At 39.7% G+C, this 13,690-nt stretch overlaps 1 protein-coding gene across 3 annotated transcripts in view; it reads right to left on the bottom strand.

Moving 5' to 3' along the window:
* ESRRG (estrogen related receptor gamma) overlaps positions 1-13,690 on the bottom strand; it is a 225,769-nt gene that overhangs the window by 175,311 nt on the left and 36,768 nt on the right. For 2 of the 3 annotated variants that reach the window (XM_047077227.1, XM_047077228.1), the window contains exon 2: positions 4,887-5,302. In XM_047077227.1, coding sequence (XP_046933183.1) covers positions 4,887-5,302 — 416 coding nt within the window. Of the gene's footprint in view, positions 1-4,886; positions 5,303-13,690 lie in introns of those variants that run through there. The other variant, XM_047077229.1, reaches the window with a different exon arrangement.

Genomic DNA, 13,690 nt, shown 5'->3' with positions numbered 1-13,690 from the left:
ACTTTGTATGTTAAATGATGAACTATGTATTGATATTGATATTTTGGGGGCATAGGAAGATATTTTTCTTCTCTTGCTTCCCTCACTAGACTCCAAGGAACACTCTTAACAGGAAGGTACACGCACAAAAAAATCTCCCACTCATTTATGAATCGGGACTAACACTGGAATTGGAAAGAAATCAGAATAATGATATCACACACACCATTAAAAAGCCCAGAAAATGGCAATGAGATCACAACTACCATTTTAACCCCATCAGGTGATAGGACTGTCAAAATCTTCTAAAAAGGTTTTTTGGTCAGCAGAAAACAAAAACAAAAACAAAAACACCTTGACTTTTCCCTAAGTGCTTACCTAGTTCAATGGTTTTTCAATGATAACTTGGAAGTAGTCAATAAATAAAACATACTTTTCCGGTTGGCTTTCCCTGAAATCTATGATTAATTGCCTTTCACAATTGGAATACCAATTCATCTTTAAAGAGAACAATTCTCGTTACTTTTCTTTTTTTTTCATTAAAAAATTTTTTAATGTTTATTTATTTTTGAGAGACAGTGAAAGAGTCAGAGTGTGAGTGGGGGAGGGGCAGAGAGAGAGAGAGAGAGAGAGAGAGAGGGAGACACAGAATCTAAAGAAGGCTCCAGGCTCTGAGTTGTCAGCACTGAGCCCAACAAGGGGCTCGAACTCATGAGCAGTGAGATCATGACCTGAGCTGAAGTCAGACACTTAACCGAGTGAGCCACCCAGGCGCCCCTCATTACTTTTCTTAAGGTGTGCTCCAGATATATGTGCTTTTGGCTTTAAATTTAAGAAGTAGTTTCCCCAACCTTCATAATTGATATTTATCAATACTGTATAACCAATCTTAAAAATGCATTATTACAACAAGAAATAAAGACTCTACAGAGGTAATATTCCCCACAAATATGCTTTTGGGTGCACCTGTCACGTAGTCAAGTAACAAGAGCACCAGCAGGCGCTAGTGAGGAGGAAGCCACACTTACATAATGCCCTGATCTTAAGGGTTGTGAACAGTAGAAAGACTTGCTCTTAAAGGGAGTTGCATAATCTCTTCTCATTCCCTGAAGAGCTGTAGGGGAGGGAAGGGACAGACTCCTTTCTGCAAGGAGAGCTTGGCTGCAATGCTGCCTCAAGGCATGAGAATAGATTCTCGGCCCCTTCAGCATCAGAACAAGAATCTGTGATGAGAACAACAGATTTGGGCCCCTTTCAATGTCTTTGGAGTTCAGCTGCTATCACTATTTGGCCACAGAAAGGAGGGGCTGTTCCAGTCTTCCTTACAATTACCACCCTAATTATTACATTATACTTTCACAATTTAATCCCTTTATTTGCCTCACTGCCTTTTTGGGGCTAAGTTAGCCCCACGGTGTGATGCCTGCTGATGTAGCTAGCAGGGTAGCCTAAGTGCCGCCCAGCTGCCAGCTACAAACACAGCCAGGTGGGCAAGTCCAGAGTGCTAATCTGGACAGTGACATCTCTGTCTCCTGCTCAAAATCCTTGAAAGTTGCTCTCTCCAATATGGAGTAAAACTGAGCACTATACATCAATGCCAAGAATCACCCTGTGCTTTGCTCTGTTAAGCTTTTGGTAGCATTTCAGCGTCCTAAGGAATAATCAGGCATAGAATTCCAATTGCGCTATTCCAGTTAATTGCACAGTAAATAACTAATGCAGAGCTACTAACATCTAAGCTATAGGATTTAAAGAAAGAAAAAAAACTGTCAGGGAACCGTTTCATAGTTGTTTTATCTTTTGAAAACATACTAAGAACCAAGGAGTTTAACCACCACCTGCCCCCTCCCCGCCCGCCCCCAGCCCATCCTAAAAATTTGTTATTCCCTCAAGGCAGAAGATGGTTGTAGAGGAATTCACCTCAAGGCACAAGTGTTTGAGAACTGAGGTTTAATAAAATGTTGGTAAGAGGAAACTCCAGACAGCATGCTAGTGTCTATCTAGCTCACAGTAGGTTCTCAGGAAATATTTGTTGAGTAAAGGGGGGTGGTTTTCATGGTGAGAGCCTCTTGCTTATAGAAGCATACACAGCATTTGTTAATTTATCCCAAAATATTTGCTTATCTCTGTGTAGTTAATTCCAGAGCTGTATAAACTGGATAAACAAAATCAAGTCACTACCAGTTTGAATTTTTAGATACTCCGTAATGTAAGTATTCTAATACCTTTGGACAATGGCTACTAAGAACCCAAAGATTTGAAATGCGTTTTCATTCTCAAGTTTTACAACGTTAGTGAATAAGCTGAAGATATTTTTCAGATGCACAAGAGTGGAAGCAAAACATTGTTTTTACTTACTTTACCTATGATTTCACATTTCATTTTATCCTTAAACATCCCGTGAGGTAGGTATCAATGCCTTCAATTTATAGATGAGAAAAAAGAAAACAAAGATCCAGTGGATAAAGGGTTTTTGTAAGAAAATGCTAATAAGATATGGCAATGATGAGCCCTAAAATATGAAGCTACAGCCATGAAAATATTTAGGTTACTCGGGGCGCCTCGGTGGCTCAGTTGGTTAAGCTTCCAACTTCAGCTCAGGTCATGATCTCACAGATCGTGAGTTTGAGCCCCAAGTTGGGTTCTGTGCTGACTGCTCAGCACCTGGAGCCTGCTTCAGATTCTGTGTCTCCCTCTTTCTCTGTCCCTCCTCCACTTGCTCTCTGTCTCTCTCTGTCTCTCAAAAATAAATAAACGTTAAAAAAAAATTAAAGTCTGATATAAAACAACAAAAAAAAATTAGGTAATTCATATTTACTCCATACTAACCTGACTTGTGTTCTTCAGTTAAAACTATGAAAGGTTATGGAAAAGTAAGGCTTAAATATCCATTCTATTATCTAAGAGTTAATGATGTCTTCAAAAACTGTGATCCTAAGTAAACAGCCACAAATCAAGGAAGCTATGGAATAAACACAGAAGTAAGAGAAATTGTAAAACCCAATCCACTAAGGACCTTTACTGAAATCTTCAGTGCAACTAACGGACAAGACTTGCCTCCCAGCTGCTCTAGGAAAAAAAAAAAAAAAAAAAAGGTGGGAGATTACTGTATGTACAAATAAAGGGTTTCCTGATCACCTTTTGTTAAAAATTTAGAAGGATGAGAATTCAACAAACATAATCTCATCTGCACTTTAAAAATCAGTACATCACAAAGCTATTAAACTGATTTCAGTTATGTCCAAGGATGGGCCATTAGCAGACGATGGTCAGTCATTGGTGGTAATCAGCAGCAACATGGTAGACATCAAACTCGGCTGAGTATCAGAATCACCTGGAAGATTGCTGGGCTCACCCCCACAGATTCCGATTGGGGTAATGTGGGATGAAGCTTTTAAATAAATTCCCAGGTGACAGTGATACCACAGGTCCACTAGAGATACTCTGAGAAACCATTTATTTATAGAACACAGCACAGGAGAGGGCGGTGATTTCTAAACTTGGCTTTACTTAAACATTAAGTGCGAAGCTTTCGGAAATCCCTCCTTTGCCCTTGCCACACCCAAAGCCAGTTAATTCAGAATTTGGGGGTACGAGCCCTGGCATCAGTATGTTTTCAGTCTCCAGATGATTCCATTGAGCTGGCAAAGATGAGAACCACTGATATGTGGGAAGACATACATGTATCCAAAAAATGGCTGTCTTTTAAGAAGAAAACATTTTGGGGTGCCTGGGTGGCTCAATCAATTAAGCATCTGGACTCGATTTTGTCCCAGGTCACCATCCTGCGATTTCTGAGATTGAGCCCTGCATTGGGCTCTATGCTGACAGTGTAGAGCCTGTTTAGGATTCTCTCTCTCCCTCCTCTCTTCCCCCTCCCCCCTCCCTCAAAATAAATAAATAAACATTAAAAAAAAAAAGAAAACATTTTGTAAGCCACTGAGAATAGAATCACTGATGAGCTGAGAATCTTCAACAGTTACTCTTTCTTTCCCCTATTTTCTTCATACGTATATCACAAAGGACCTAAAAAAGTGAAAATTATAACTTCCTGTGAGAACATATATCTATGGCTTTTAACATGAGTGGAGCTCTGTATTTGTGGATTACTAGTTTAAATGAGCACATACAAATTTCAGCCATATTTTCCTACAATTATGTTGTTATTTATAAATCTGGAAGTCTATGGAGGTTCAGATGTGTTTTATATATGTGGGAGGTATATTTCATAATTAGGTATAATTTGGAAGACTTTTCTTTACAAATTCATTAAAAAGGTGAGGAAAGTATATCCAACCATAGGGAAAGAAGGAAGGTAGGAGACAATTAAATTGTGTAGACGAGTGGTTCTCAAAGCATGGATCCTGGACCAGTATAATCAGCATCACCTGGTAATTTGTCAGAAATATAAATTCTTGGACTTCTACTCCAGATGTAACAAGTCAGAAACTCTGAGGGTAGGGTGACCTGTATTTTAACAAGATCTCAAGGTGATATTGGTACACACTCAAGTTACCACTGCTCTAAAGTATCTATTATTTTCATGCCTCTGTAAGAAGAACCAAAGAGGCAAAAACACTATGGATCCAGTGTGTATTTGTTTAGTTGCAACACAGACCTACATTGCTCTGATAATAGCTGTGTTTTTTAACACATAGCTTAGTATCATTCCGTCATTAGGGCTTAATAGTGAAAGCAAAATTCTTAGGGGGCATATCTGGGGGAGTTCATTCTATAATCCCTCCACAAGCTATTGTAACCTATTTCTATTTTGTACTCAAGATAGAATTGAGACTGTAAAACTTGATTATCAAGGATAAGAACTAAGAAAAACCAGCCAACCAACCACCAACCATCAACCTGAGGCTGGACGAGGGTAGGGTATTATTCCCAGGTGCAATACTAACCTTGAATCGTCCTCTTGAAGAATGCCTTGCAGGCTTCACATGATGCTACCCCGTAGTGGTACCCAGAAGCAATGTCACCACACACTAAACACAGTCTCTTGGGCATCGAGTTGAGCATGTATTCACACTTGGTCTGGGGATCTTCAACAATGGTGCTGGAGCAGTCATCATACAGTTTCCTGACAGGCCCACTACCTCCTAGGATAGGAGCAGAAGGGTAGAGAGGTGGCGAGTCAAGTCCGTTCTGATGGCCATTCATGGTTGAACTGTAGCTCCCGCTGGCGTCTGAGGAGCCACCTGGGCTGTGGTGGTTGACGCTGTCCGTCAGGGAGGCCGGGCTGGAGGGTTCCGTCTTGATGAAGGACGAACAGCTGGAATCAATGTGTCGATCTTTGTTTGACATTCTGCAGAGAAGCCTGAGATGTAAGGAGATACAAACGGAGAGGGAGAAAGAGAGAGAGAGAGAGAGAGAGAGAGAGAAAAGGAGAGAGTGTTAAACATAGAAACAAAAACAGGTAGAAACAAAAAGAAGGTGAAAAAATAGAGAGAAAGTGAAAGGGAAGGATGAAAGGAGGGGAAAAAAATAGAAGAATTCATATGTTAAAGACATTGCTCTTTGAGAGCGCTGCCTAAGAGCTGGGACTACACATCATTCATTCCCTAGTCAATATCTCTTGTTCTACAAGAAGGTAATCAGCATAAGGGCATGACAGGGTTACATCAAAGTGCCCAGACAGGCCATAAACAAAACCTCTAACGGGTCCAATTCCTTTTATTTTACCTTTCTCCTGGAAAACCACTGTCAATACTCGAGATTCTAAATTTGCCGCGGAAGAGGAGTGATTTAAAAGTCTATATCATTTCCAAAATTGGATTTATCCTCACTCTACTTTTCCCTCCCATGTTCCCATGCTGCAATCATTTTATTATGAGCAGAATCAAACTTTTATTTTCAAGACCGAACAGATGATTCCTCAGCTCTGTAATTACAGTTTGTCAACATGCTTCCATAAGCATAACTGTGTCTCTTATTGATCTGACTAAGACACATAGGGAATATATCCTCAATCACTTCACTTCTTTATTTAAATCGCTCTATTTCATAGCCATTTAGCAATACAGAAAGACATCAAGTATAAAGTTCTAGCCAAGATGTACGGATAATTTCCTAGAGCCCACAAAACTTAGTGAAACGATCACCAACACGGATTAATAAACATGTGCGTGTGTCTGTGTGATTTGCCATTGCTTAAGAGGTGAGTGAAGAAAAGCCATTTGAGCCTTCAGTACACCTGGGAGTCCATAAATCTGATACTCTGTATTATATTCAGCAAACTAGGAATGTATCAAATTTTGTCCTGAAAATTGAGATTTGGGATGCTCTCTTTCCCCCCCCTTCTTTTGGCCTTTTAACATCATACCTCCTAAAAGGAAATATGATGAGGCATCCAATCTGACAAATTATCTCTCTTATCTAGAAGAAACATATTTCCCCTCTTTCTTTGTTGGACCCATAAATGATTAAATTTCTGAAGAGGTAATTAGATGAGAAGATATAATTGGTCCTATTTTCTTTCCGATTAGCCATAGTGCAAAACCCCTTTTAGCAAAGTCTCTGAGAACATTTTGAGAGCCTGCCATAGAAAGACGAGGTGACAGTTGAGAAGGGGACTTAGCTAATTGCTTCCCAGTGGAAAGTTGATTTATAGGAATCCCACAGGGTAATGGTCATTCACTAGAATTTGGGGGAGTAGTCACAATATAACCAACGGGATGCAATTATCTCCTCTACTATAAATCTAATGATATTTCATCACTGCCCAAATTTCATGTCCTCCTCCGGCCCTCCCTTCCCCCACTGTTCTGTTAATTCAAACTAAAAAAAAAAAAAAATTAAAAAAAATATATAAATATATATATATATATATATATATATATATATATATATATTTATATATATATAAAATCTCCTATCGGGGAATGCTCACTTCACTGCTCCAAGAAGGCAGTCTCCAAAGCAGAGCATTAAGAGCAAATATTTGCCTCTTAAACAAGTACGTTGCACACTGGAAATTTTGTTCTGCCTTCTAAAGTAAAACGGTATCAGGTGAAGAAAGCAAACGGGAAGAAGAAATCCACAAAAATATCTTCGCGCTTTTGCCCACCCACCCGTGTTGTCCTTTCCTCAAGAGCTAGTGAAAGAAAAAATATCCCCCTCACCAGCCTGAACTACGGCGTCCTCTTCCTTCTGCATCTGCTGCCTTGTACCCGTCACTGTTAATGAGCGCTGTAATTAATAGATCGCTCTCCTTGTCTCCCTGCTTGCACTCTGGGCTAAGCACTTTTCCTCGAGTCAACGTTTGAAAGAAAGCGGGTCGGCACTGACTTACAGCAGCCCTGCGAATTCCTTTTAATTTAGAGCACTTACCCCAGCACTTCACTTATTACCTTATAATTACTGGACGGCTCGCACATACATTATGATCTTGGACTAGAGTTAGAAGTTATTAGGGTACTAAAACATGGTTGCTCCCCTTTCCTCTCTCTGGCACTGAATTTCTCACAGCTATGACAATTAACTCTTTCACCATCTGCCCTTAAGGCACTATTCTTTTCCTCCCCGTCCCCCCCCCCGTTTTTTTTTGCAGAGGAGAGCAGCTTGATCACAAAACATCCCTAGTCTTCTCCAGGCCCTCTTTTCTGTGTCTCTTTTTTCTTGTACCATCTATGGTCAATTTCACCCCAATTTTCTTTCCCTCTGGCTCCTTCTCATGGACTTCTAAAATCCGCAGAACTCTTGATTAAGAAACAAGGCCAGGGGCTCCTGGGTGGCTCAGTCGGTTAAGGGTCTGACTTCAGCTCAGGTCATGATCGCACACTTTGTGAGTTTGAGGCCTACACTGGGCTCACTGATGTCAGTGCACAGCCCATTCAGATCCTCTGTCTTCCTCTCTCTCTGCCCCTCCCCCACTTGCACTCACTCTCTCTCTTTCTCAAAAATAAATAAATTAAGAAGAAAAGACAGAAAGACAGAAAGAAAAAGACAGACAGAAAGAACAAAAGAAGAAAGAAAGAAAGAAAGAAAGAAAGAAAGAAAGAAAGAAAGAGAAAGAAAGAAAGAAAGAAAGAAAGAAAGAAAGAAAGAAAGAAAGAAAGAAAGGCCAAGAATTGCTTTCCCGTTTATGGAACAGTTATTTTCTAAGTCACCAAATGTTTATGTGTCAAATGCATGTTGTTAAAGCCCTGAAAAACAGGGAGTCTCCAGCCAGCTGTCTGGTCCAAAATCTCAACCCATAACTTTGCAATTACCTGCATGGAAGCAAGGAGATTAGGAAGTTAAGTTGTCAGGGAAGTCTCTGGGCAGTGGCAATATCTCTTCCCACACAAGGTCTGGCTACTGCAGCAGTGAATGAAACTGATCAAACTGGATTGGTGCCTTAGGTTGTACCTGTTTCTTTTCAAACAATGAGCTCCTGCCTTAATTAGTATCTTTTGCCCAGTGGAAGTTATAATAGTCAGAGTTGCCATTTATCAAGTGCTTATTATGTGGCAGGCACTGGCCTGAGCACCTTACTAGTATCACCTCATGTAAGCCTCAGGACAACCTTAAGAGGGAGATATCCCTCTTCAGGAAACAGAGCCTCAGACATCACACAATCTCCTGAAAGTCATACAGCTAGGAAATGGAAATTCCTGGATTGGAACTCAGGTCTGATGCCAAAGTCCAGTGCAGAAATGTCTTGAAGTTGGGGAGCTTGGGTGGCTCAGTCAGAGCATCCAGACTCCTGATTTTGGCTTAGGACATGATCCCAGCATCGTGGAATCCCTGCATCAGGCTCTGTGCTCAGCATGGAGCCTGCTTGCGATTCTCTCTCTCTCTCTCTCTCTCTCTCTCTCTCAAAAAGAAAAAAGAAAGATAATTGAAGACAAAGAAGTGTCTTGAAGCCAACAGACTTCTTGAAGGTGTTCACAGATTTTTTTTTTTTAAAGCCAAGCAAGCAGGGGTAGGAACTGGTGCACACGGAGACCTACTATACCCGCAGCTCACCTATGAGCAGAGACGGCCGAGATGGCCACCCCACCGGCTAGAGGTCTGCTGTAATCGAGTCACCCTCTCCAGTGTTGGGAGTGACACCTCAGCAGAACTTCCGAAAGAACACAGTTGTCTCCTAATTACTACTTAGCTCATTACATCGAACACTTCCTAGACACCATTACATTATACCCTAAAACTACAGTGGGTCTTAATTCTCTTCCTCTCTGTCTCTGAAATTCTACAGCTCTATTATTCAAGCCTGAAATATTCACAACTATCTATAAATTCAATTGTCAGCTGGTGGGTTTTATTCTAGACTTCACTTCAATCTAAAATTAGAGGCACTAAAATTCACATTAACTCTAAGAGGAATGTAGTGAATAAGACTTTATTTCAAAAGAACACCTTTTTGTCAGAAAGAGCCATTTTCAAGATGATGGCTTTATCTGTAGCCAAAGAGAATAAGCCCAATTCCACATTGTGCTGTTAATGCAGGAATTTTAGGTCACATTGGATTAATAAAAATCTAAATTTAGTTAAGAATTATGAATAGAAATAACATGGGTAGAAAATTGTGGGAAATGTTTATTTTAAAGCCTCAGTACAGTTGCTTTTACTTTATTATTTTAGGAGGAACGATGAGAAGCACAAGGGAGACAAGAGACTTCCCAGAAGACTTCTGAGGGAACGCCCTGAGAATAAACCGGAAGAAGAAATAGCTATGTCAAGACTAACATTGTCTTTTTTGTGTAAGAAACTGAATTTGAGGGATTTAACAGCCCTCCTGAGGTCTAGGTAAGTCCAGTCCTTTATTACACATTTTTAATATGGTTTGAAATATAGTCTCAATAATTCTTTCTTTTTAAGTTTATTTATGTATTTATTTTGAAAGAGAGAGACAGAGAGCAAGCAGGGGAGGGGCAGAGAGAAGGGAAGAGAGAATCCCAAGCAGGCTCTGCCTTGTTAGTGCAGAGTCCGACATGGGGCTCGATCCCACAAACCCTGAGATCATGACCTGAGCTGAAATCAAGAGTCGGATGCTTAACAGACTGAGCCACCCAGGCGCCCCTAGTGTCAATAATTCTGATGATCACGCTTCCAAAAGGACCTTGGTGCCTCGCCTTGCCCAAGAGTCAGTAAGGGTACAATTTACCTTTGGTGCTAGATATTAATGATCAGGCAAATGCAACTTCTTATTCGCTGGACTATTTCAAAGTGTAATTTTTGAAAGTTAATTAACTGTGTTAGATGTGTGCATGTATAGAGAGAAAGAAAGAATAAGAATCAATTAAAGTGGTTGCTGTAGGGGGAAACAAGAAGATAATCTGTAAGTTAATATTCAATTTATATTATAATTATCGGGCTTAATTGTTTTCAGAGATCCTACCTAGATACAGGTAAATGTGTGACCTTGAATGAATTGCCATGAGTTAGAATTTCCACATGCTTACATAGATGCCCAACCATGGTGGTCTACATTCCACAGAAGCTTAGCCAATACTTTTGTTTAAATGCTGGTATATCAATAATGTCCTATAGTCATATAGAACATACACATTTCATCAACAGATAAGTTCTTAAACAGCTATATTTCATCCTTTACATATTATACAAACTCAAAATTATTTGCTGCTTTATTTCCCTACTTAAAAAAAATGGTGCATGAAATTCTCATAAAGAACATATTATGTGCAGGTCTTGTCTGGATTTCCTGGCTGTTATACTAAGACAAGGTTTTTTTTTGAAACGTTTATTATATCCATACCAAGGACAGACACCTTAATAAGCTGAAAAAATGCCGGCTAAAGACATCACTATTTTATTTTCTTCCTTGTCATCCTTAAGAGCCCCAGAGGGTACCCATCTGCATTATAAACTCCACTTTATCAATTTATATCCAAACATTTTAGGAAAGCACACTGAAGCCAGCAAGCTCACAAGTTCACAAATGCACAGAGAAATACGAAGACGGTGCCCTTAGCTTTCTTACTGAATGACAGAATTTCAGGGTTTGAAAGGAAGGTTTTCAAATCCTGACACCTAAACACTACCTATTCAAAATAGGCATGAATCTATGAGGACTGGTCAGTTTTGTACCTTCTGAAAACATCAGATTAAATATTTAAGTATTTTTATTTAAATTTAAAGAACAAAATATTAAAAAATATATATCAGCCTATAGGCTTTTTTGTTTTGTTTTAATGTACATAGAAGGAAACTTCCAAGACTTATGCCAAGCTTCCAAGTCATAAGTCCTAGGCTTCAGAATCCATGACCCCAGCAGCTCCCTTAGCAGCCTGAGTTACAGCTTCAAGCATGCTACTTTACAATGAGCTTCTTTTTTTTTTTCTTTTCCTGCTTCAACTAATTGCACTCTCGTAAAGTGGCAAAATGTGAATCACTTAGTAACAAAATGGGCACCAGCTGCTATTGTCAGAGAATGGTGATGCTGAAGAAAGGGAAAGCAACCGAATGAAGTGTCATGTCAGAAATCAACGGTGCAACGTGTGATTTGAGAAAACATGACTACTTTACAGAGACAGGGTGTCATTATGGCATCACAGTAATACGATGCTTTGACAACTACTGGGTCTAACATATCATCATTGCATTAAGGTACACTGGCTTAGTTGGGAAAGGAAAAGAAAGGATTTTTTCTTTTAATAAGAAATATCTTAAGGCCTGCCTGGTTAACCTAACGAAAAGAGATCATTAATTGTAAAGGAAGAATTGTAAATCCTGACCCACAATGCTCAGAAAGATTAAAACACACATGCACATATATGCACACACACTTCTGTATAATTTTAGACCTTCTTTAATAAACCTTGAGGCCCATCTCATGGAACAGATTTCTTCATAACAGGGTCACATCATCTAGTAATGGTGATTCTTTGAATAAATAACTTGTGCATTTAGTCTAAAAGAACTTACCCCATCAAGAACAAGAGTAAGCAAACAGCTCTCTGTGGAGCTCCTATCAGCTTGAATTGCTGATAGGAGATGTGGCTAAGCAGTGTGGGGACATGAAGCCAGCTCCCTAAAATATGATCAGGGCCCCCTTTAAAGCCAAAAGCTCCCCTAATTCTGTAAGAGGCTGTATACTACACCAAAAAAAAAAAAAACAAAAACAAAAAACAAAAAAAACAAAAACCTGTCAGAATTTCAGACAATAAATGAGAGACTTTTAATTCATTTCTACACGCTCATTGAAAAGAAAACATACCATTAAATAAAATCTTGGAAAGAAGAAAAGAACCCTGTGAAAACAACTGCATCCCTAATGACAAAACCAAGACCTAGAAGGATCTCGCAGAAATGCCACCTGCTTTTGGGGTGCTAGAGCTCAACGATCCCCTCTTTTTCAATTGTGATCTGACACCACGTTGGTTTGACCATCCTGGTTTAGGCCTTGAAATCCCATGTCCTGGAAACCCCTCAGTCGCTGGTTAACCAGGATGGTTGGCTATGCGATGTGACAGGACTACAGAACCTCATACCTCCGCCTGTGTTATACCGAAAACAAAGGAAGGGAAATGGAGAATATTCATTTTCAGCAATGAAGGCCGAGAAAGTTGGTTAGAGAAACGCACCAATAAGCGTAAGCGCGTGCAGCCTGACAAGACTGGGGTGCTGTAAGCATGTGTATTAGAAAGTAACCATACACCGCATCCCATGTCAGTGGGCCCCATGCAAGGTGGAGGCCACTGCTGATCACCTTAAGTTATCTGGACTATTTTAGATGTAGGAAATTGCAGTAGCTTCAATTTGTACTGCCAGGTGATTTCTGGTGCTTCCTGGTTGATAAACTTTATTAATGGGAAAAGAAATGGTCCTGTGATATCACAATGTGTTGCACATTATGATTGTTGACAGTTTCTGTATTTAAGGATTCGATCTGATGCAGAGGCGCTTAGTAGTGTAATTTATCCTTAGCTTGTTTTCTTGGACCTATTTCAATCTAGGGGTGAACATCCCTTGTTTATAGCTCTGAATACAGTAAGTGAGCTATAGGCAAATCAATAAAACTGTTAAATGCATAATAATGTTGGGTAATTGCATACATGATGTTTTGCATAATTAACTGTCTGAGCTTTTCTTTAATATAATGGGCACTCACGTAATATAGAGTAGCTATAAGTCTATAAAATATACACAGTTTATATGAACCATGATTCTGCTTAAAACTCTGGCTAATCATCTACATCGGCTTTGAAGGGAGAGCTCTCCTCCACTGCCAAGTCCAAATCAATTCTTATGACATTACTTTATAACTAACATGATATTTAACTGATGATGGCTATTAGCTATTATACAGATTGCATTCAAGAAGTGTAACAGTAGGGGGAAAATACCATTTAGTTTAAACAAACTTCTGCTGTGTAATCAATATTATTGAGGCAAATTAAGTGTTTTAACAAGTGTGTATATTTACCCTAATGCAGCTTAATTAACTATATCCTCACAACTGCCCAACTCCATGACATCTATGGATGTTGAAAGAGAATCTCAAGAAATGCCTAGTCAGAAATTCAAATGCACAACAAGCACAGCAGAAGCACAATCAAGGACAATTGTGACCCCTACAAATATTTCTTACCTTATGCAAGTTACACTCCTAGGACCAAAAGCCCTAAGGACCAGAAGGGCTTTAGAATAGTATCCCCTTCTGTCAACCCACTTGGGTAGCAAATGGGTCACTAATCCCAGGGGAGAGGGAAAGAGCTCTGGGCAGGAGGTGGGAGACCACTGATAGAAAGGAAGGTTA

The sequence above is a fragment of the Lynx rufus genome, unplaced genomic scaffold, assembly GCF_022079265.1.
Source record: "Lynx rufus isolate CCGP_SWC_20201006 ecotype Redwood Valley unplaced genomic scaffold, mLynRuf1.p SCAF_15, whole genome shotgun sequence".
Taxonomy (NCBI): Eukaryota; Metazoa; Chordata; class Mammalia; order Carnivora; family Felidae; genus Lynx; species Lynx rufus.
Note: the sequence above shows the minus strand (reverse complement) of the source record. Positions and strands in the feature narration are given on the sequence as shown.